At 37.8% G+C, this 25,407-nt stretch overlaps 1 protein-coding gene across 3 annotated transcripts in view; it reads right to left on the bottom strand.

Annotated features, from left to right (window-relative positions):
* PEPD (peptidase D) overlaps positions 1–25,407 on the bottom strand; it is a 133,196-nt gene that overhangs the window by 85,207 nt on the left and 22,582 nt on the right. For 2 of the 3 annotated variants that reach the window (XM_068693766.1, XM_068693768.1), the window contains 5 exons: positions 24,684–24,731; positions 22,969–23,030; positions 17,094–17,138; positions 11,140–11,215; positions 9,670–9,716 (listed from right to left, as the gene is read on the bottom strand). In XM_068693766.1, coding sequence (XP_068549867.1) covers positions 9,670–9,716; positions 11,140–11,215; positions 17,094–17,138; positions 22,969–23,030; positions 24,684–24,731 — 278 coding nt within the window. The remainder of the gene's footprint in view (positions 1–9,669; positions 9,717–11,139; positions 11,216–17,093; positions 17,139–22,968; positions 23,031–24,683; positions 24,732–25,407) is intronic. The other variant, XM_068693767.1, reaches the window with a different exon arrangement.

Below are 25,407 nucleotides of genomic sequence, written 5' to 3'. Positions count from 1 at the left end.
CTCCATGCACTTGGTGAAGATGCTGGAACATTCTGCCACTTCTAAGCCTACCTATACCACACTCCCTAATGACTGAGAACATTTTGACCCTTCTTTAACAGAGAGAGACACAAACAACTACACAGCTGCTCTGCAAGCCAGTCACCAAACCTGCCTGTTCCCAAGCCCATTCACAAACAAGACGCAACCTGTCCGCAGCATCCCGCCGATCTGTTCACTGGCCTCAACAACGCTCAAACACCAGCTCTGCAAATGCTGCTCCTTTTTCCCTGAGCTCAGGCTTTTCTGACAGCACCTGAGCTGGCTGAAGTGAAGAGAAGGGCAGAAAGACCAAACACCACCAGCAGAAATCAGAGGTTAACGGCGGACTGATGGGCTGAAATATAAGAACTGATTAACTTTCAATATATAACCTGAAGTGCACTGGGGTCCCAGAGAGCAGCAGTTTAGCAGTCTTCGTAAAGCTGCCAAATCTAGTTCCAAGGTCATAAAATCACTACACTGATCCCAGTGCAAGAACCAACATGAAAATTAAGCACAGAGTGAAAAGTACCAGAAAATACCAGAAAGTTACAAGGCCCACGCAGGAACTCTTCCAAGTAAGAGACCTTCCTGCCCAACCAGCACCAAATAACCAAGCTAATCCACATTCTTAGATTCCAGGAATTCCTGACCAAATAAATCCTGGATGCCCTGTGAAGGTCTCACATACAGCAGCCTCTCTGACCTGCAGAAGAGGATGAACCAGAGCTGGTCAGGTCTCTCACTTAAATGTTTCCTGCCATGTAATGCTACCTGTCTTCTTGCAAAAACAGAATTTCTGATCAAAACCAGGTGACTCCTCTCTCACCTACCAGCAGCTCACTCCAAGGCTCAAGAAATCTCAGGCCTGAACCACACACACAGAGACTTCAATCATCCTCCCCAGCACTGCAACACATAAACGCTCAAACCACTGGGCTCATGTTGTTTTGAAGAGGAATCTCTTACTTGGAGAAATTTGATTTGTCACATTAAAGAACACAAACATCTCAGAAATCCACCCAAACTCATGAAGGACAGGAAATATTCTAAGAGGATTGCACCAAGTGAGAATTGATGACAACTGTACCTCACACTAAAGGATTAACTTAAATGATAACAGAGACTTCAAATAACCCACGTCTCATTGGTTCTTTAAAATACACGGGTTTCCCTAGATGAACCAGAAGACAGTCTGTTTTCAGCAAAGCTTTTCATATCCCTCACTTCCCAAAACTGCCTAGAGGCTCAATTTCATGTACTTGGGAAAAGCTGGTGAAAGCAAAATTTAACCAACCCAAAAATAATGTTGCATTTTGAGGAGTTCTCAGCATGCGCATATTCCTTTTAGCAGAAAACTAGCCTCTACTTAGCCTCTACTGTCTAATACAAATCAGGTTCCACCCCAGTCCCAGAGCCCACTTTCCATCACTTCTGGGTGGCAATTCAACTCTGTTCTGTCCTGTACAACTCAAGTTCAGTTACATGGGCCATCATCAGCTCTGCCTGGGCAGCAGAAATGCAGCACACCTGGGAGAAAGACTTCGGCACTAAGCAAACTCCAGTACCGTTGCATTTCTCACTATGGGCAACCACCAGCAGCTTTGTCCTGTCCTGCTGTCACTGACTTCCCATACATGTGTTTTTCAATTCCTGTTAGGGATCTCAGACCCTTAAAAGTACTGGGTGACCTAAGCCTGCCATCTCTGAACAATACTTGAAGCCTATGACCAAGGCCTAGGTCAAAAAATTTACAACATTCAAGCTCAGATGCACAAGGAACCAAAGAAAAACCACCTTTCATGTATAATACAGTAATTATAACCTTGATCTTCTTTTTCAATGCTGTTCATAATAGCTACACTAAAAAACCATCACCTGCCAAAACAGGACACAGATCTGTTCAGTTCTTCCTCTAGAGAGTTGTCGGGGGACCCATAAGCAAATAACAAGCAAACAAAAAAAAAACCCACAAACATTGTGATGGATGCAAGCAGTGCTGCTTACCATGCTAGAAGGCGGCACTTGCACACTGCAGTGATGAGGATGCTCTAGGAAACTATTTGGAGAAGAATTTATGCGGGGGTATGCTGGCAGCAAGGAACAGAATTTTCTCATTTTCTTTTGATCTGTCTAAAATGCTTTTGATTCTCAGAAGGCCAGTGTGCAACACCCTGTTATTAATGGGCAATCTTGGTATTTTACACATTCCCTTCAAGTTGTAGGGCTTCCAGGCTTGGAGCACAATTACACGGTAGTACTGGTTATCATAAGATGAGGGCAAGCAAACACAAAATTCTGATCTCTCCGTTTCCACAGCAATTAGCAAAAATTATTGAACTAAAGTTCACAATGCAGATAAAGCCTCACATATGGTAGAAGCTTTACTTTCAACTTGTCTGAACAAGCATGAACAAAATCCACAGCAAATAATAATCAGTTCAGCCTGCTGTCTTCTACAAAGACTTCCATGTCACATATCTGTGATCTGAGCTTGTCATTAGTAATGCTAATTAGCTCACTATATCCCAATGCCATGCTAGACTCAGTAAAAACTGAAACCATGGCTAATTTGAAAAGAAAATGCGTTCTTTCCCTAATATAAATAAGAGTAGCAGTCCTACAGAACACCCACAGAAATTAATACTGCTTATAATTTTCAATCAGACTGAAAATGTAAATAAAAATTATGACTACTTTTTGATTTTCAAAAAGATATTAAAAAGAGTACTTGTGAGTTATCACAGCACAAACAATATTAACAACCTTGTAATGACATACAATGACAGAGCACTGAAAATTGGGTTATATCTTGCTATGCAAGCAAACCTAGTTCTGTCTGCATGCACATTGCATACAACCTTCTACTGCTCCCCTTCTGAAGGGAGGGAGCCAATTTCTAACACCAGCATGGTAATTGTTCTTTGTCATCTGCAGGCTGATAGAAGATTTTATTTTAAAGTTCTCACATGGTCCGACTCCACAATTTTTTCCTAGAAGATAAAACCCAATTACATGGAACTTCAGTCACAAGTCACAGAAGAGACCTGTGCAATTAAACAGCTCTCCTCTACACAAAGAGCTAATTAAACTGATGTCCAGGAGGTGAACCAAGCTGTCCTCTACTGAGAGAGTGAACGTATGAGCTTTCTGCAAGACCTCCTGCAAAGGGAAACCACTGCGAGGCTATTGTGAACATGCTGCAACTGCTGTGCTCCCTGCCAGCAGTGCAGGATTCCTCCAGCATCCCACAGCCCGGCACCTGAGGTAAACCCAGCCTTGGAGGTGCCACTGCCCCCTCTCTTCCCTCCCCAAGGGGTTTCTGCCCCCTGCATGTTCCCATCAGCTGGGGAGAGGAGGAGAACAGGACATCTGGAAATGGGTGTGCGCTTGCCAGTGCTGGGGCAGCTGGACCCTTTCAAGGTGGATTTACCACAAAGACAAACCGCCCCTATAGCAGCTGAGGTACTGACAGAAGGTTTCCATGCTCAGCAGGTAATCCTCACCGGCTGAGTCAAGTGCAGTGTGTGCACATGCATTTGTGCCTTTGTCACAGAAGAGAAGCAATGCTCATTTTTTTTTAAACCCATTTTTAAATTCAGATTTAGTTTAAGACTATTTACAACCTTAATTCAGATGGATTAGGAAATTGGCTGGGTCTGCCTAATTTAAAACATGAACAGACCAGCTGTACCTGTCGACATATCCCAGCTCATCCTGCTGAGTTCAGCCAAAGTTCGAGGTTGGTCTGGGTCAGAAGCAAACCTTTGTTTAATGCTTTACAAAATGTTCACATCCCTTTTCTTACACATTTAACTGACTGCAAAGTCAAGACCTGAAAACATAACAAGCTGCAAGCAGAACAACTGAAAAATCTGTGAATTTAAACTGAAGTAAGAGAAGTGTCTGGAGCTGAATTTCCAGTGCAACTGCAGTATGGGAACTAAAACCCAGGATACTGCAGCTGAGCTAAGCTTGTCCACAGAGCCAGTTAGCAGATCCACGCTATGTGCTCCTGCAGAGGAAAGAGAGGCAGGAGAGGAAAGACTGTAGGAAAGTGTCTCTCTGAATCCAGCTGCTCTTCCCAGGAAGATATTATACCTGACTCCTGTCTGGGCACTGGGCTCCAGAAATGCAATGGCTAACGCACCTAAGCCACTAGTAGCTACCTGACACATGCTGTCAGAGCTCCACTAAGCTGCAGACACTTGTGTTTCCTGTGCGCTTAGTGGCTCTGACAGTGAAAGCAAGTAATTCCCCCAGACAACTATGTATCCTTTAAAGGTACTTTAAGCAATAGCTATGTACATCCAGAAAAAACACCTTGCTTTGGTTCCCCTACCATTCAAAATAATCTAAAATACAGATTCTATAATATCGATCTATAATAAAACAAACATCACCTTTAATTGTGAGGCAGCTTTGGGAAACAAGGCAGTCAAGCCACTTTCAGGCTCCACAATGCTAACAACTGTTTAAAATGTATTTATTCTTACAGCAAAAAAAAATATCATTTTTCAGTAACTAAGCAGATTGGCAGGCTGCTCGAGATTAATACTAGTCTCTTGCTTAATAAAAATAAATCCTCCGCACAAATACCAGTGAGGGTCACAGAACAAGATGACATCATTCCTACGTCAGAAAGCAACTGTGAATAATTCATTTATATATTTTTGCCAGTTGCAATGGTCATTTTTGTTTACTCTCCACATATACTTATGCAAAGAATTTACAAAGACTACGCTTGAGCTGAAATTCTAAATGCAAGAAGTAGATCAAGCATGAATTTTTTTTTTTAAAGATGATTTTGCTGCAGTAGTCAGTAGCTTTCTCAAGGACATTTAAAGAGCAAAATCTATCAGGAGATGGGAAGTGGCAAATCCAGATTAGCTAAAATAATATGCATTTCACTAAAAGGAAATACACAATGGAAAATGAAATGATTCTAGCTATTTTCTAGTGAAATAACATGTATGTTTTATTCTCAGTTTGTTCCACTGGAGGAGAGCAGAGAGAGATAAATGAAAGATGAGAGCCATAATCCATGAGAGCACTCTCGGACTTCCACAGATAGTGAAATTTAACATTGACAGATATGACAGCAACTCATCTCAGTCTAAGCTCTGCTTTGGAATCAGGGACCTTATTCTTTCTTTAGAAAAAAAGAGCAAGGATAAAGAATTCATATCACTCTCAGCTGGTAGGAGAGGTGAATTGTAAAAATAGTCTGAAAGCATTGTAAACCAAGAAGGAAAAAATACTGTAGTGGTATTCCACTTTTTGCCATTTTATTCTTTAGATTGTCTCTGTTATATTACAGTGGAGTTAAAGCGTACCATTAACTACTGCAAAATCACTGCAATTATTTGTATCGTTACATGGACCTAAAAGATCCACTGGGCTACTGGCAGCACAGAGGGGACATGGGTACGATTGGGCAAGTTCCTGACCGCGTTGGCATGCTCTGAATCAACTCCAGCGCCCCCTCTACAACTTCATCTGAAACCAGTATTATACCCAGGAATTACCACCCAGTGGACTGGTGGTAACCAGCCACTGCAATCAAATGAAGCATTTATTATTGACCTCCATGACTTGTACCAGCCTTAGCGCTAAGCACTGAAGTCAAGCCAACAAAATGCCAGCAAACCTTACAGAGGAAAGCAGACACACCAAGATGAATTGGTGAATCCTAGGCAAGTTGGGGAAAAAAAAAAAGAAAAAAAAAAAAGCAGGCTTTTGTGGTGCCAGACCAGTGCCTGAGAGCTACAGGATCACACCTCCTCTGAGCAGGTATGGTCAGATCCTTCTCTGCTGCTTTTACTGATGGAATCACCGAAGTAATTCAGGGTTGCTTCTTTGAAGAGAGCCACATAAAGAAATACCCCCCCAAACTCTCTCAGCACCGGTAGCTTGCAGTTACACCACCAATCACACGATCTGCCCTTTACACTAGCTCTCATTTGCATTAAGAGCCCACTCTACAGGATCAGGATCCAAGTTTTTGGATGCCAGGCACTGCTATCACAGTTATCTGCATGGTAACACTAAGATGTTCCCATGTTCAGCAGCTGCAGAGGGTTCAGAGATCCTTCAATAACCTAGGCAGATCTTAGACAAGGGAAGGAGCGTTTTGGCAGCTTTGTGCTGCCCAGTATCATCAAGGCAGTGAAGAAGGCATTATAAACTAAATGAATCCAGGAATGTGCACATACTCCTATCACAGGGCCTTCAGTGCTATTAAGAACAGGGTAACCAACCACAAAAAGGGGCGATGCACAAACTAACTAAGCATCCTATACCATATGCATAGCACATTGCTCTTCTCTTACTACTTACTGTTGTTGCTCTAATGTACACTTTTGTATCATTTTCCAAGCAAATCAACAATTACATGTAACCATCCCAACCTTTAAACTGTTCTACCTAATAAAAAAGGGAACAAATGAGAAAATGCACAGAGGATTCAAAACTTGATTAGGTAAATAACAAGCAGGTGAAAGGCACTACTCTAAAAATCAGCAAACACTGATCTAGAAGAGGTGTCTCCAGCATCATGGAGCACCCTGAAACAGGTAATGGTAGGTTTTAACAGTTACTTTCACTGAATATTTGTACATATATACATATACAAAATGTGTTCATGAAAATATATATACACAAATATGTGTACATACATAAAGTATTTTTGCTCATATATACACTAAAATTTAGCTAAAAGCAGATTTTTTTTCCATAACTCAAGCTACAGTGATTTAGCACTGCTGTATTTTTAACAACATTCACTAAAGAGCAATTTCATAATTAAAAGCCTTTAATTAAACAGAAAATTAATTAAACATGAGATAAGCACAAATTACATCAGAGAGAATCCAGAATCTGACCTACCAAAATGGCTTTACATGAAATTACATGTGCTGTGAATTACTGTTTGTAGATAATTGGCTTGGCTGTCTCCTTAAAGTCAACTGACCACATATTAAAGTTAAACAACATCAAACAAAAAAAAGTCAGGGCTGATTGGAGTTGTAGTTAAATAACATTCATTTTTTATATACCTCAGTATTAATTTATTACTGGTTCAAAATCATCTACCAGTGGACCTTAATCATACAGAATACTTTCAACACATTTTTGAAGCTAACTTTCAACCCTCCGAAATAAAAGATTGTTATCAAGAGATTTCTCCATAATTTCCTACCAATTAGTTCTCAGAAAGCTAGAAATAAAACTAGCTTTACACATTGTTGACTCTTATATAAAATTCCTAGAGTTTTAAGATGTTTTTGCTATACTGTACAGCAGAAGTAACATGACATTTTTTGTAGGAAGGCTGCTTGCCCAAGCGAAAAAAGAAAAGGCAAATGTTAGGTTTTAAATGCAGTAATAGAAATTTTTAGTTGTTTTTGAGATCCCTGGCACTATTCTTCCTAGCAGACAGGATCAGACTAGCTTTCTACTCAAAAACACGTGCTATGTTCCAGAATGTCAGAGAATGAAATAAAGCAATATGAAGGGAGATTTATTGGCCATGTTTCAAGAGATATCTATATTCATTTCAAAATGTCATGATTTCACAGCAGAGGGAACTCCAAATACACCTGGGAAAGAGGGCTGCACAATTCAGAAAGCTTTCCCAAGAGTGGAAGCCCTAGAAACACTGGAAAGCGAAAAGCATCACTAACTTTTAATTGTTCTCTTAAAAGACAAGTGTGAATATTTTTGATAAAACTATAAAAACAAAAAATGTCAGTTCTCTGCATCCCTAGATTCTAGATGTGCCAAATCTGCTGAATGCAAACTAACAAGCCTGTTGACAAGGAAAAAAACTGAAAAAATATCTACAGTTTCAAAAGAAGTTGTCTATTTTTGGATGTTACCTATTTTTAGGTCTTTGAAAATTTCCTTCTTAGACTACATAAATGGATCTACCTGTATACAGAACACAGATTTCCTAGACTGATTCTAAATTTATAAATTTATTTTTAAACATTGCAGCAATGCATTTATTTGTCAGAAATGTGGGGAAATTGCAGTTTTGCATTTTTAGGACTCTTCTTCCCTAAGCAATAAGGTAACAGAAACTGGTGCAAGGATGAATTCCATGCAGCAACAGAAACTTAAATTCTATTTATAGTCTCAAAGGCAGACGCTGCATAGATAGTCTGCCAAGACCTCTTTCATTAGTGAAATAACCTCAAACTCTTTCAAGAAGTGTAACCTGTCAAGGCATATGGAAGAACAGAAGGCAATTTTAAGTAGGTTTAATAGACAGTTGCCTGATTTTTATTTTTTTATTCTATTTTGAAAGGCACAAATAATTTTTTCAAAAGGTTCACATATATTGAAGAACCTAGACAAAGAAGAATGGAAGTCCTGGAGTGAAAATGCAATATACCTCATAGACTTAGAGAAGAGTATATATATTTGTTGTGTGACATTTAAACCTAACTGCCAGGCTCCTGACATTTAAAAGCATTTGAGAGCAAACTCCGCTCCGTGGATTCTCTTTTTATTACCGTTGACTTCCAGAGCCAAAATTTCACTATCAGCATGTGTAACATGGGCAGTAAGTAAAATGAACACAAATACAAGGATCATTAATAAAGTTAATGGGGGAATGTATGCAATGTATTTTTTCCCAGTTGCCTGGTAGTATCTATAACTGCAATTTGAAGCAGTCTACAGGGTACAAGCCTACAGAGTCCATTTAAATGTAACATTAGAACATATAGAATACAGAAAAACTATAGGTATTATTTGTTTTATGAGCTAACTTAAAAACCTGGTAATAAACACTGAGGTCACTTTATTCTTCCCCTCACAGGACATCCAATTAGCCAGCTTGCTAACATTTGAAAAATGATTGTCAAGAAACAACAGCAATGGAGATATTATCACTATTTTATAATTCTCCATTACATTATACCTTGAAAAATAAGATTACTGTACGTGAGCTAAAAACAAGTGGACTCAGTGATCAAAACCATGTTTTGTAAGATTATGATCCAATGCAAATATTGATTTAAAAGCGGAAGCAATGTTTACGCTGTATCTAGACACATCACTTACCGTCACAGTTGCAAGGAGCCAAACCCTCCTATACATGCTTGTACAATGTATTTTCTTCAACACAAAGAAATATCCTGTACTCTTGTTGACTTCTTAACAGCCCTAATAATATCCACCACACTTGTGAGATGAGCTCCTTGTACAGGCAATACCAACTTGTAATTGTAAGCAAAATGTAATTGAATACAGCCTTTTATAAGGTTTTTAAACACTCATACTGTAGTCTTCTAAGCATAACTAGCATAAGGGCAATGTTTATCCATAAACACCGTTTTATTGGATGCCTTCAAACAATAACTACAGCTATTTCCTAAAGCTTCTGTAAATTACTAAAACTCCAGGAAGAAAATTATACTATGCTAAACCATGACAAAAACGTAATCAACCATCATCAAATACATCTCTAAAACTGATGAGGTGCCACCTCAAAATAATAATTTTTAAAACAGTCTTCAAACAGAAATGAGCTCTCAGTCTCTATTGAATCAACGCTACTGCTTTGCTTCAGATATTGCATCAAGCCCTGCTACAAACAGAGCTTTTCCTTCTTATCACACTTATTAAAAGACCTCTTACCTCTCCAGCTCATATTCTTTCATACCAGCTTTTACTGCCTTCATTACCTGTAAGATACATATTAACACGGGACATTCTTAACAGGAGGGAATTACATATTTATAAATTTATGACTTATGACTATTTCCAGAGGAACCTATATTACAAAAATATCATCTGTACTTCATTTAAATTTACATTAGTAAATGCATTTTAAAACTACATTAGAAATCAAACTCATTTTAATCTTTATAAATGCCTACAGTCTCCAGCAATAAAGCAAGTTTAATTGCCAAAGTATATCCTAATGAAGTGCAGCTCATCAAAATACCAAAGCTTAATTCTGAAAGCTCTGGTGAACTTGGCAGCAAGTCCTTTTGTTTTACGCACATGAAACACCAGCAAAACAAAACTGAGCTGGAATATGCTACAAAGGAAGATTCGCTTTTGTACTTTGAATCAACAGAAATCTACTACAGTCAACACTGCTAACACCTCATAAGTCTGAATTTTGCTCTCAGATTTGCTGAAAACATGCACCAGTGTTATTCCTTTGCCTGGTTCTGTATTACGAAAGTTCTAGGCAGCTTCTTTAGGGAAGGAATTATCTCAGATGGGATGAGATTATTGATTATGAAGGACCACAGAGAACAAATGCAAATGACTTTATTCAACTGCAACTTTACTATTTCTCTTTAAAATATTTTCTTGCTTCACAGTTCAGAAGTTTGTGGAGCCAGGGCAAAGACAACTGTTTAATCAGTAACCGCATCAGCTGCTTTTCCCTAAGCTCCCTGTGGTCGTTGTGCAGAACTCACGGCACCTCTGTGTCACTATACAGAGAAGGATGGATACTCAGATCAATGTTACCATCAATACCAGTAGAGCAATATGACTACCGATAGTGTACCAGGTCCAACCTGAGCAGCCTTGCTCAGCCTGGCTTTATCTTTGCCATGCTGTTATGTTGACAGAACAGCATGTTGAAGCACTGTACTGGGGGCGTAGGGGAGTGGGAGCACATACAGAGCAGATTGAGGAGCAATCTAAGGAAACTTGCACTCTCCTCCACTGTGCATGCAAACACTCCCTCAGTTTATAAGGGCTGAGCAAACTGCTGGAGTAAAACTTTTCAGAGCTGCACACACTTACATGGGCCGGAATAAAAATCATCCTAATCTCTTCTTTCTCCATCACTATACAGGTATTTGTGCATACAGGACAGATAGACTGCAAGCAGGTCACCTTCTGCTGAGGCTCCAGCTCTTAACCAAAACCACACTTCATTTCTCACACATTGCAAATGCACCAGTGAGTTCAAGGACAATGCAAGGTATATTACTGGGCTGTAATAGGAGGGATATTACCCTCTTATTTCTATCCAGCCTTTCCATTATTTTATTACTAAGCAATTCAGGGCTGCTGGGAACATTTTCTGAGTACTACTGTTACACTAAGAGCAAAAATTATTAACAGTAAAGGATCTATTACCTCTTTATGAGCTTCACTGGAGATTTTATTGGTGTAGCGCAGAACTTCCAATTCCATGTCTGTCTTAATCACACGACTTAAAGAAAAGTAGAACACATATCAGGTTAGGTTGCAACTTTTCAGCTTAAGAATACAAAATAACCTGAAAATAATATTCATCACCTACAGTAAAATTAGATCAAGTACACCTCAAGAGCGAAGAGCTATTACAGTATTCATGACAGTGAAGTTTTGTTGGCATTGATTCACCATTAGCAAAACAATCTTACAAAGGAAAATCATAGCATTCCAAACACCACCCTGTATTATTTCAATATGAATAAACAAGTGGTCCAATCAATGTTTTTTCAACTCATTCTACAATACATTTGGAACAAACGCAACGGATTTCTTTGTCATCACTCAAACACTACTTCAAGTGGAACATTTCTACAAGCATACTTGATTTACTTTTTTAAACACAATTTGAAGCTACTTTACATAATGAAATTTCCAGAGCTACAGAATTTCTATTCAGCACAATCCCAACTCCCACCTACTTGCAGTACCTCAAAGGGAAGTGGAGGGAATAAATTTTATGTCTGTTTAGTATTTAAAAAGACCCAAACCATGAAATTCAGAAACCACAGAGGCAGAACCTACAGCCATAATGCCCACTCTTTTTCAAATATTTCCAGAAAAACAAAACAGAAAAGCCCTGTTCTTCATGCCTTATGTGATGTTGAACACACCTATATACACGAGCCTTGATATTCAGTTCTGAACTCATCTAAAAAAATTAACATTGAACCATTAAACTCTTATCTACTTGCACTGCTTTTTACCATTTCATTTACTATTTGAAATAAAAGCAGCTATCTTGTGTGATACTAACAGGGCAGCAGAGACAGCTCCATACCTTCTACTGAAAATTGCCTACTCTGTTACTGCTATGCATAGTGATTTAATATTTCTCATGTCTGTCTCTAAGGCAGCCATGAAGTATTTACTTGCAGTTTACAAAGAACAGAACTACATCTATTGAAGTGGGTGAAAATATTTAAATTGTATTTTCCAATTCCATTCCAGAGCTTGGAGCAGCTACAAGGTACCAAAACTGCTATATTTTGAAACTGTCACCAAGACACCTCTTTTTTTATTAGACCTTGCTTCAACTTATACTGCTATAGAAAACTGTTTACTATACTTCTGCTCCTGTAGTTTGTTTTAATGAGTCCAGAAACAGATTACTGAGCCATCAGGGCCTCCAATGTGTGATAAGAGCATTTCCCACAGGCAGTGATTGACTGCTATGTGGCACAGCCACTCCCATTCAAATACAACTTTTCTGGCAAGAATAAAGATACCTTTTTCTTTTTTTTTTTTTTTCAAATGTTGATCAATCATAATGTTCTTACAAACAGGAAAACAGCAGAGGGGAATGGATTAGACCACCTTATTAAACTGGAATATAACACAGTAAGATCATTATGCACAATGAGAATGAGAAGTACTATGTTTTAAAATGTGCACCAAGGTGAAAAAAAACCACACTGGAACAATATAAGCTCCTCACCATAGATGAGGAAACAAACTTCTGCTTTTTAGCTGAGACAAAGAATAGTAGCTCAAATATATTCGTGTTAGAATGAGGTAGCAAAAGGCTTACAGATTCTGTTTTTTTCTTAAATTCTGTTCTTCGGAAGACTGCATGTGCTAGCAGGGTAATTTAATACTTGTTTGATGTGCCTTTATATTACTTTCAATACACAGTACATATTCCTGCTCTGCAAGTGCTTGAAAAATAGGCTGTTTCATAATTCAGATGTCTCATCTCTTTATTGGGATCTGGTAGTAATACAGCTTAGTAACTGCTTAGCTGCAAGTGCAAACACTATTAAAATCTATTTTACTTGATCATAAGACTTCATTCAGGGTCAAGGTATTTATTTGAAATCACAACTGCTCTGGTATCTTTTTGCATATACAAATTCATATTTAGCCTTAGAGTTCAACTTTGTATAGAATTCATCACCTTCTATCACTCAAGGTCAAGCACTGAAACATTTCACAGAAAACATTTAGTCATTCTGAGACCAACAAAAATCACTACCCAACTGTTAGTAGGGGAGACAGAGGGTGTACAATCATGCAGAAAACAACATCAACTTTATTCATAAGCAGATCCCCTAAGAAGTCACTGGGCTCCTATGCTGACTCCAACTGTCGATGGAGCTCCCACCAGAATATCTGGGTAGCAGAAGGGTATTTTAGCACCTTCTGACGGACTGTGATAAAAAAGCAGCACTCACCCAAGCCAGGTTTGAAGTGTTGCCAATTCTGCACTTTTTGTTAGCACAGCAGCATAATTTCATGGGTGATGAATGATCCAGGGTTTTCTTTACTTTTTTCCCTCCCACTTTGAAGATAATGCTAGAAAGCCCTACCTCTGCGTACTAATGTGAACTTCAATGTTCTACTAAGAGCAGCTTTCAGACCAGTTACACACTGAATACATTCATTAATATTTTAGCAGGAACAAATCATTTCCAGGCTCCAGTTAATGCAACTGCAAAAATGTACAAATTTAGCACGCAATGCAGTTCTTAAATCAACAGGCAAACCACTCAATGAAATCAAGACAAAGTAGAAGCACAAGTTTAACACACTCAGAATTAACCTACACTTTTTTTTTTTTTTTTTTTTTTTAGTAGTGTAAAGACACTTCTTCCTCACTTTCCTCTTCTACACATACTTAGGGCTTTTATTTGCACTTGCCATATGATTTCACACATGCCAGTCATCCAACAGAAAAGCTTTAGTACAAGCAAGTATCATTCCTATTCTGAAATTACTTTGGTCATTTTAAGGGACTAGACACCAAATTTCATGCAGAAACTATTTCCGACTAATCAAGAGCATGCAAAATTCTAGGCAATTATGAGCCTAGAACTTGGAGAATTCAACTGCATTTTCCTAAAGCAGTGCTTTCCTCAAAGATGCACAAATATTTGCCTCTCCATGTGCACTCAATATTCCTGAATATGCCCTTAGAAGTATTTGTTGCTAGTTATCAGTTCAGTGTTCATCAGTCATCTTGCTTTGTTGTTTTTACTATATGCATGCAATGTTAATGACTACTTTCCATGACACACATGGAACACAGCCAGGTACATCCTCCACCTCTTGTCCTTCTGAAAACTGTGCTTACAGACCACCTAGAAAGCATAGATGCTGTCCAAGCAACAGACTCTGCACTCCTGCCTTGTCTTCACACTTTTTTCTTTTTTGCTGTTATATTTCTACATTTTATTTATGCAAATTTCTGCCACAATTGATACATTTATGCTCTTTTGCAAGCTTCAGCATAAAAAAAACTTTGTAACTGAAGCAGTATAAAATCCAACAACATGGCAATGCATGTGGGCAAAGGAGAAGCATTATGGTAACGTTCTGGAAGACAGCTGCATGAACACCAAATGCAGGAGTTTATCTTGGACAAATCAAAAAGCACATTAGAGCTTTGAAAGATAAATAAAAACTTCTGATAACACAAAATGCTTGTGCTCAGCTTTACAACACCAACAATTATGATATACAATAATGCTGTACAGTTAAAAAAAAAAAAAGCCCATTTCACTAACTGCTAGTGTATTAAAATTTCTTTCTCATTAGTAGAAAGAAAAATTGGACAAATTTAGAATTTGTCTTCTCAGATGCTGTTTTCTTTTCAAAACAGTAGAATCAATAGATTGTTTTCTTTTCAAAACAATGGAATAAATAATTCTGTATACATTCAGCATCAGATTTAAAAGACAACCCTAAAAAAGTGTTTAAATGTCTAAATTCATACTTTAAAAAAAAAAGTAAAAAACACCCTTTTGCTGAACTTAAAATACTCAGTCTAAAGTGAAATTCTTTTCTGGTTTATTCTGAAGTTGCATAGTAAGTCAGAAAAAAAAATAAGAGATCTTGAAAAAGAATGGAATAAAAAAAAGGGAGGCAACAGATCCTTAACCACAAACACTTTGCCCCTTGTCAGTATTGAACCATTTTTTCTACATTTTGTTAGAAGACAAGAGAATACTAGAGATGTCTTTTGCAGCTCACAGTTCTTCCTGGCTGATTTGGAAAGCTCAGCCCTTTCACTTCATTGGCAGTTTTGACATAACGGTGTTTTTCTGACAAGTACCACATAAAACAGAACAGTCCAGAGCTGCTGAATTTGAAATGTGTGCATCAATGCAAGCATATGATTCAAATGAAGCAATACCCTGCCCTAGCATATATCAAATAGCCACCAAAAATTCACCTTTCCAAAATAAAAATGTTCTTAATTCTAAAAATGTTACTGTTTTCCAAAGAAAGCTTCTTGAGCAGTAACTTGAGATTCCAAGGACATTTCTAATTTAGGAAATTTTAATATATGGAGCCTGTCATTCACATACTGATTTCACCAGATATTTAAAACCTAACAATGGTCTTTAACATAACTTTAACTTAAAACAAAAGCCCCCAAAATTGATAAAATCTTTTCAAAACACTCTTGAATGCAAATAAGAACTCTGGTTTCACTTAAAACTCCATTTTCTTCAAAGCCAAGTACAGAGAGCGTACATACTGAGTGTTCAAGTATTTCTCCCCACATAAGATCACAGCGAGGGCACAATCAGAATTCTGCACTAGCATTCACCATTTGCAGAAGAAATTCTCTCCATACCAAGACAAACATCTCCAAGTTTTGCCTTTGTATTGCCTTACTGCTATGTCCTTACGGTCACCTTAAGGCACAGACATCACATGTGTCCATGCCTGAGCTTCCTGAAGATTTAACCCTCTCTCCTACACCAATCCACAGAGACATCACCATCAGGTGACACTTTGGTATGGTGAATGGTTCCAGGAAAGCTGACTTGGGAACAAGCTTGTAGCCATAATCCAAAACCCTTTGCAGCATGAATTCTCTGTCTCCCTGCAGTGCACTTGTACCTACAGATCAAAGCTTGGAAATCTGACCAGGCCTCTCCACGTTCCCTTTCCTGTCCCTCATCCTTCTCTGTTAACAAGAGCACACATGAATGCAGACAAGAAACAGGGCACAAAAAGATGTAGCTCCACTCCTCCACAGCTTGCCAGGTCACTTGGAGAACCTGGTTACGGTATTATGCAAGAAGGAGGAGCAGTGGTAGCCAGAGTGCACACTTTCCTGTTTGTATTTCAAGATTCTCAGCTTATCTCTCTTAACCAAGGATTTGCTTCCTCATTTCCAGATAAATACACTCAAAACGCTTATATAAAAATCTAATTAATTTACAACAATCCTGTGTTATGTCTTCAGTTAATTTCCTAAATGGAAAACTAAAAAGCCCTAGCTATGAAGCAATTCTGAGGACAAAGTCAACAACGCTGACCAAAAGAGGAAAGCTGGTAAAATGCAGTGTGCTATAAGTTACTAATACACTTAGTCACACACACTAATTTTTCTATTCAAGATAAGCTGTAGTAGAATTCCCCTAAAATTATCAAGTATAGCTACATGAGTAATAATTCAACAAAATTAATGTTGTTAAAATAGATCCTAGAGAAGTAACAACACCTTATTAAATATTACCTGTTCGGACATAGTTTTCATCTGCCTTTGATTTTCATTGCTAGAATATGAATTATTCTCAGTTCCCTTCTTATTCATACAAATTCACATCCACACAAATGTGACTTAGTTCCAAACACATTCTATGAAAATTTATATCCAGACTCGAGGCTTAAGAAATGTTACATAAATTCTTCACTTCTCAATGCTGTTACCTAAGCATATTTTTACTTTTGTACCTCATTTCCAGCCCACGATGTGAAACCTGACTAAACTTAAAACATATAGTAAACTAAGAGCTTCTGCTTAAGGAATGTCTCTGAAGCAATGGTTCACAATATAAGCATGCTCAACTACTCAAACAGAAAGATTTTACACTACTCACCATTCTGCAATCTCAGGATGAAGGATTTTGTTGTTCACATTGAATCTAGAAACAGGAAAAAAAAAAAACACATAAAAAAACAACTACGCAAACAAAGGCAGAGATGGCATAGTTACTAGTCTGTTGTTTTTTTTTTTAAATGTGTCTTCTCTGAGGATGTGAAAACTTGCAAAGGCTAACATTAGATCTGAATTTAGTACAGATCAGAGTAACTCACACTGAGAAGAAAGCACACACTCATCTTCACTGCGCAAGTATTTCATGTTGAAATACTAAGACTAAACCAGATACATGCTTCTAAGAACATGCAGAAACCAGAGTAACAGCATGTTCAGGAAGTATTTGGAGAATTGCTTTTGAGAAAGGTAAAATTTTAAGTTATCAATTCACTGCTATGAGTGCAACCAGATCAACCTCCAGAGGTCCTTTCCAATCAAAACTCTTCTGTGATTTTAACTTCACTCCCCAAATGCCCTTCAGTGAATTTAAGTACAGTAAATTGCTAATTTCACCCTTTGTTTTACACATTCCAATTTTTGCTTGTGCAAAACATGGCACGTGATAAACATGTTTGCTCAGACGAAGACTGTGAAAAGACAGATAACCTCTCCTCTTCTATTGTCATCTGCAGAACAGGCAAAGTGAAAGCTTCTGCCTCCAAAACTTTTTTTTTTTTTTTCTGTTTATTTTCTGCATTACCTATTCATGCTTTCTTGGAACTATTTTAAGACTCTCTAAACAATAACATTACAGTGGCCAATGGAGTAAGAAGTTAAGTAATTAAGTGAAACACAAATGAATTTTCAAGCATTGTTTGAGGGTTTTTTATGCTAACAATTTAAATGCTTAAGGAACGTTCTGCATCAAAGATACTTTTGTCTGACTCTGGACTGCTGGCTCTTCAATTAGGGCATTTAAGAGAATTAAAATGCTCCAAAGCTCCCAACAGATCTTCAGAAGAATGTTATAAGGCAACAATTCATTTTCTCACAATTTTGAAGGAAAAAATAAATCTACTTCAGGTTATTGGCTACTCATAATACCTCAAAAAGGGATCAACTAAAGCACAAATCCAATTAAAAAATATTTAGAAGTCAATTCTAATTGTACCAGTGTCTTTCTGCATCCTTAGATAGCAAAGTCACTGGTTTGTCATCTTTCTGGCAGCATAAAGTCATCTTTATGCTGCCAGAAATGCAAGTTTTACTTACTTGCTGGGACCACCTACCATGCAGCAGCTCCTTAAAAACTAGTTGGTGTCAATTTGGAAAACTAAATGAACAAAAAAAAAGGCAACAGGATTAAAACAAAAGGGTGCGGGGGGGGGAGGTGGAGAAGATGTAGGAGGTCACGAAAAGAACTGCAGCTCTCCCTCACGTGAAAGAGAGACTGATATATTGTAAATATAAAACAAGATCTTAGATCTGCAGGACACAGCATCAATTCAGATTTAGAAGAGAACCTGATGTATTGTATGTAGCTTTTTCAAAGAAGCCAACGATTAAGGACTGAACCATCTCAATTCTGTTTAGTTTGTGGTAACCATGTGTACTCTTTAAGTGGTCACAGGATCACCTGATTATGATTGCTAAACATCTAAAGCTTATTACTCAAATTATGCTTTGTTTTCATTAGGAACAAGGCAGCTAAAGAAGCCACATTCCAGAAGTTACTTGTTAAATGATATGCTCAAGGGGAAGAGCATGTCATCATTAACAGGAGTGCACAAATAGTGATTAATTCATGTCATTTGTGCACAAAGTTCTGTATAAAATAATCCTACCTTATCCTACTCGGAAGTTTAGATCCTGCTAGACAATAATCAATTTACTTTTAAAAACCACGGTCTCCCCTAGTGCTAAGAGGATCATGTAGAGCAATCCAATTCTACATTTTACTGCAATTTGCAAATTGACAATATTTGATGATGAGAGATGTGGTCTTGAGGAAAAAAAAATGACATTTGCTACTGTTGCAATCTGTAATGTGTCAATACTCCCATTTAATCAACACAGAACTAATAAATATTACATTGAATGGCATGTTTAAATTGATTTCATACTCACTTGTCCTTTAACATGCAAGACAATTTCATTAGTTTTTAAAAAAAAGATTAGAAATCAATGCCTCCTGTACAAAAGAGACTGTATAAGTCTTTTTTTGTCAGTTTAGAAAGTATATATGGTGACAAAACAATAAAAACACTTTATTCTAATGTGTTACTATAACATGTTGGAAATTCCTACTCTTCTTCAATATGGAGAATCTTCCCTCTAATGATTGACTCTGCTACCAGCAATAGTGAATTAGCCTTGGCCAAGCAGTTAGCTAGTCTTCATCATACCCAACAGGTGCAGTTTTGAGACAAATAAATTAATCGAAAAACATTAAACATTAAGTATAATTGTTTGAACTGTCTATCATTTACATTAATAGATTCTGAGGATAAAGAAAAGCACCTAACATGGTGAGTAAAGCTTTGTTAACAGTGTTTTGGGGTTTGTGGCATATTACTGTTTAGGCATACAAGTTCAAAATCTATTTTCTATATGGTAAGACAAATCTCAGAACATTTTTACAAGTGTTACGTAACAGCCACATGATTAGATTTTAAAAATTCCTGTATATTTTTCCAGACTGAAAAAATGGTTCCATGAATTAGAAAAAGAAAATTAAAAAAAAGGAGCTAGCCTTTATTGGCAGACAAAAGTTCATATTTCTGGAAAATAATACATTAGAACTGCTTTGGAAATCTGCCTTCTACATTTACACTACCTGGAGTAAGTGAGGGCAAGTAATTTTGGTAGGATTCATAGCAGTTCCAAATGGAGCTGTCTTCAGGGGAGTTAGCAGCACGAACATTAGCAAATGGTCCAGGTATTAGGTCACTGTCCCACACTTCTGCCTCCGCTGAACCACAGGACTATCTACTACTGAGCAGGACAATTTTCCAAGTATAGCAAGTCTCCATTTTTACAGACTGCAGTAACATACCAGCCCTACCCCCATTTAAATAAATAAATAAATAAAAGCTCTTAAATATAAAGCATACTTTGCTACAGAAGACAGCTATAACATAAAATAATAGAAGCTCTGATATGATTCACTATTATGGGCTCTGTTATCTGCATAGAATCAAGTTTGATAATTGCTAGCAGAACAAAAATAACTTAGGGGTGATCATCAGGGTGAGCACAGAAATAACCCGTGACCACAGTAGTCACTTTGCTCCAAGTGACTATTTAGAACACTGCAAAAAATAATCTAGTAATTTAGATAATTATGTTCCAGAAGAAGTTCAAAAGGTTGAAAAAATAAGGCAGGGAAGCGACATCATTAGGGCAAGAAAGAAATAGCTTCTGACAGGAGCAGATGAACAGCCTGCAAGGAGAGCGAGATTCTGCTTTTTAGGAAGTGATACATTGCTTCCACAATTATCCATAGGAAAAAAAAACACACACACAAAAAAAACAAAACAAAACAAAAAAAAAACAACCACTACACACCACTGGAGCATAGTCAGTCTAGGAGAATTTAAGACAAATGGGACTAGGAGAAACACAAAAGAGCCCTAGCAAGCAGATACATCTTGAGCAGGTAGCCAGAAAACAGAAGCAAACAAGAACACAGGAATAAAGTACAACCCCACAGCTAAACCAGAGGCTCGCCAAGCAAAGGACAATGGGAGGGGAAAATGTGCAATCACTGGTAGGCATGGGGGAGCACGGTGTGAAAGAATGCATTGTTTGGTACAAGTTCAACAGTTTTAGTACTCTTAGAAGATATCAATACCTTAGAAATACACAAGTTTCAGTAAAGGAATGTGATATAAGAGAGGGAGGAGAAACCCAAAAGCAGCAATGCTGAAATTGGTTTAGGTCTGTGTCAAAAAGAAATGCAGAACTGGTTGGTTTACATATGGTTACAAAAATCTGAGCGCAGACTTTAAAAGGAAGTTCACCCCTCGTGCACACCCTCGGTTTGCAGCGTTCAATCTCCCCGCTGTGCACCACGGGCACAGAAGCTGAGCGCGCTGTAATGACAGAACTGACGGCCCCCCGAGACGCCAGGAGTAGGAGTTAGGGAGATCAAGGAAAGACTTGGGTGACAAGTGGTTTGAGGGCACCGTATCTGTCAGAAGAGGTGAGATGGAGTGGATCTCCAGCATATTCAACAACAAAATCAATGAGCACTCTCCCATACTGCAAGTATGGGAGGAGAGGGGAAGACACTAAACAGATCTGTCAAAGGCAGCAAAATGAACAGTTCAGTGCCTAGGGGTGGAGAGGGGGAGCACATCTCAAAAGAGTTATCTGCTAAACTGCCAGAAAGCTCCCCTAAAGACTGAAGTACTCTAATTGGAGCAAACAAAGAGCATGTTTACCACAAACTGGGAAGCCAAGAGAGAAAATACCATTAATCCATTGAAGTGTTTCAGAGCACACGCTATCAAAATCTCAAGTCAAGTGTCAAGTGGCTTCCTACATTAATGTTGACTAGTAATAGAACATGTTACTAATTACACTCCAGTGTCTCAGTGAAATTCAGGAGGAAAAAGGAATTTTGATACTTCAAATGGACCTTTGTACATATTTCCCAAAAAGAATTACTGCTGGAGTTAATAACTGCTTATATTTCATGTGGAAGTGTCTCAGATAAAACTGAACTCCAAAACTGCACAGATTTTGGAGTCCATCTGTACCTGCACAGCATAAGGTAACTAAGTATCTCCTTGGTAAAAGCAACAGAAAGGACACAAATATTCATTCAAAATGGTTTGATTATGTTCTGAAATAGTTATATTTTATTCATTGGCCAGCAAAAGATGTCTAAATGTCTGCCAGCAGGGTCCCCAATAATCCTGACATTCATTAAGTTTCCATTTAGGTTGTGGAAGAGAGAACAAAGTAATTATGGGATCAGATTCCAGACTTTAGTTCACATAACACGGAAAAAAGACTGTCCCAGGAGAACACGTGCTATCTGACTATACAAATGATTGCCCAGAATCGTAGTAAATTCTGTGCACTGCAATTATCACTTCAGAGTTAATATGTTGCGGACAGAGGTGGATGGAGGAAAAATACAGCAGGGTGACCAGGAGTCAAGGATCACAAAAGAGGCCACCTACTCAACATCTCAGCACAAGTGTTTATTTTAACAGGCTTTTTAATGGGAAGTTTTGTTTCTTTTCTGCCATACGTTTGAGATAAAATGAAAAATGATCTCATTTTAGGATATCAAAAAAAAAATTTGCATTTAATTCAAAATTGAGGTCATCATCCGCACTTCCAAAAGCAGTCTCTGATGTATTTTTATTAACTGCCTTTTCAAAATACTTCATGTAGGATGACATTTTCAGTTTACTAGTAGCCAAACTCCATAAAAATACAATATAGGGGGACAGTAAAAGGTCATTTCTAAGCAGAAAGGTGATCTTTTATTTTGGACATGTAATTCTGTATCTTTTCAGAAAAAATGTGCATACCAGAATTCCTAATACCTGACTTAACACTGTACAAGGAAGTCAAAAACAGAAAGAAGCTACTCTTAAAAATCCATGTTTCTGAAATCTGAAAATCAAATATTCTATCCCTAAAAATGGAAACAGAAATTAGGGGTGGGTTTTAGCTGCTTAAAGCAAACACAAAAAACATCAGATGATCTTTGATGTAAAAGATTTCCAAATCTCCCCCCCACACACACTTTTCAAATCATTAGAAACATGTCAAAAGTTTTATTCCAAAGAAGTATCAATACATTTGATTTGCCATTCAACATTATGTCATCAGGAAAAGAATCATTTAAATGTGAAATAAAAATGAATTAAATATTACCATGAAACAATTAATACATAAAAAGCTGTGTCACTTACTGGCTGATTCCCTCAAATGAAGCTTCTTTGGAGATATTTCCGCTATCAGTATTAACACCGCGCTTGGGAGGGAAAAAAGATTAAAAGGACCATTATTCTGAGCCAAATACAAGTATTTAAAATTTAAATCATGGAGAGAACATAACTGCACTAAGTTTTTAGGAAAACTTGTACATTTCCTTGAATCGCTATTACAAAAAGGAAAAGAAAAAAACAACAACAACAAAAAAAAAAACAGACAGTTGTTTGTTCAAATGTAAACCAATTTAAGATATCATTTGTTTCAAAGGAGACCAGCATGGAATTCAGGTTAGGATATGCTGCTTAGGAAAATGGCAGGCTTGGATTTCCAATTCCCTTAAGCCTTGAAAGGCGCTAAGAGACCTATACGATAATAAAGTGCAAGCAAATAACAAACAGGCAAGGTTTCTTCTAAAGTAATTTCATTTAAAAATAAATTATTCCACACTGCCTTGGCAATGCTTACTATTTAAATCTGCATGCCGCTTCCCTACAGCTTTCCATTCAAGCAAGTAGCATAAGCATGAGGATTTTGGCTGCTTCACAGCAGACGAACACTTCTGACATGCATATGGGAAACCCTGTGGAGCAGCAGTACAGCTCTGTATTTAGAATGAGACCACAGGAGAGGACCACGTCTCCCTTCAGCCAACACTAAGAGAAGAGCTCTGCCGTTCTCTATGAATTCCATCGTGGCAGTGGGAGGAATGTGAAAGCATCACAGCTCCATCCTCTCAACAAGAAATCTGTGTAAATTCCCAGCTACAATGGGATGCTCTCAGAGAGACAACTGATCAACAACTTGATGCGCAGAAATGCACAATAAGGAGTGCAAGATGGACAAATACTCCCTTTCACTCTCATTTCTCTGGAAGAACATGAAATAAAACTATAGGTTCATCTTTTTAATACATAGCGTGGAAGAAAGACTGAAGACTGTATTTAGCACATCTTCTTAATGGATAAAAAGCTCAGATCTCATACTGTACGTCTGCCTAAGGAGGGATTTTTTGTAAGACTTGTCTGGCAACTATCATGGGAAAACAAGAAATCCAGGAGCTGCCACTGCATTTGCTGTAAGGGAAAGCTCGGAGTCAGCAAATCATTTCTTATATAGACTGAAGACAACAAATCAGATACTTATAACAGTGAGAGAGGTTTACCAAACACATCAGGGGAAAAAAGCTGGGGACAAGGTGACGGGGAAGAAGCAGTTTGCAGGCTTTACCTCCACTCATTCATCCCACTTCCAGAGCAAGCCCATTTCCGAATATTTTGCAGGCATTCCATCATGCCCTTCTTGCAGAAGTTATTATTACCAACCCAGCATATGCAGAATAAGAATTCCCTGAATCCTTATGGGGTACCCAAAGAAAAGTCCAGATATGCTCATGACATAGCTTGAGCAGCATTAGAGAGGTTGGAGAATAGCACAGTCAACATTAGATAGGCTTGTCATGTTTTTCCAGAGCACAGGTAAAGCTTTTGAGAACATAGACTAGAAACCCAGAGGTTAGATATCCTGAGGTCATGGAGGAGCCAGAAGAATACATTAATACAGACAGATGGCCTCAAATTTGGGAAGGATAGGGAGGGAAAGATAGGGAGGGAATGACAGTGTATAGAAGGATTTAATGAACTGATCTCCTTTTTGAAGGAAACTGGTAGTTACTCTTCAGAATAGTATCACTCACCAAAGTAAGAAGCACAGAAGGTTTCTTCGAAGCCAAGACATTGGATATCTAAAAAGAAGTTTTAGATTATTATTACTTCTTTTTCTTCCTCATAATCACAATGATACCTATTTCATCAATATTTACTGTGTCTAGACTAAACAACTTGGAAAGACAAAATCGTTCTTCTCATACCTTTCAGATATTTTACTCTTACATGACACCTGCAACAAGAATCAGCAGATCATAAAATATTTAGGGAGATGCAGTGCTTAAGTTGATGGTGCCCTTTCAATACACGAATAGCAACTGGGCTTCAAGAGCTGCTGCAGAATCATGGGCACTGAACTAAACATTTCTTGAGACAATGAACAGACAATGTAATTCCATGCGGCACAGTTCTACAAACTTTAAAATAACTTAATAGCATAGTAATAATATTAATAAAATAAAACATATGGCAGCGAGGTATAAAAATACCATTTCCAAATTTTATTTTTTAATGAAAAATGAGGATTACATGCCTACTGAGATGGGTCATTTGTTGACATAAAACCATCCTGTGCAAAATGCCCCTAGTATCCTGATGGTGGAAAACCACTTCCTTAGCAAATCAGGCCAAAGTTATAGACAGAACCTTTGAAAGCTAAATAGTTTAACTGCAGGCTTCAGCTGCCGCTAAATTCAATCCAAGTAGTCCAGGTGGAACATGGCCTTTATGTTGGAAAAGTGTACTGCTCCACCT

The sequence above is a fragment of the Anas acuta genome, chromosome 10 (assembly GCF_963932015.1).
Source record: "Anas acuta chromosome 10, bAnaAcu1.1, whole genome shotgun sequence".
In the NCBI taxonomy this organism is placed as follows: domain Eukaryota; kingdom Metazoa; phylum Chordata; class Aves; order Anseriformes; family Anatidae; genus Anas; species Anas acuta.
The sequence above is the reverse complement of the archived record's forward strand: the minus strand, read 5'-3'. Positions and strand labels throughout refer to the sequence as shown.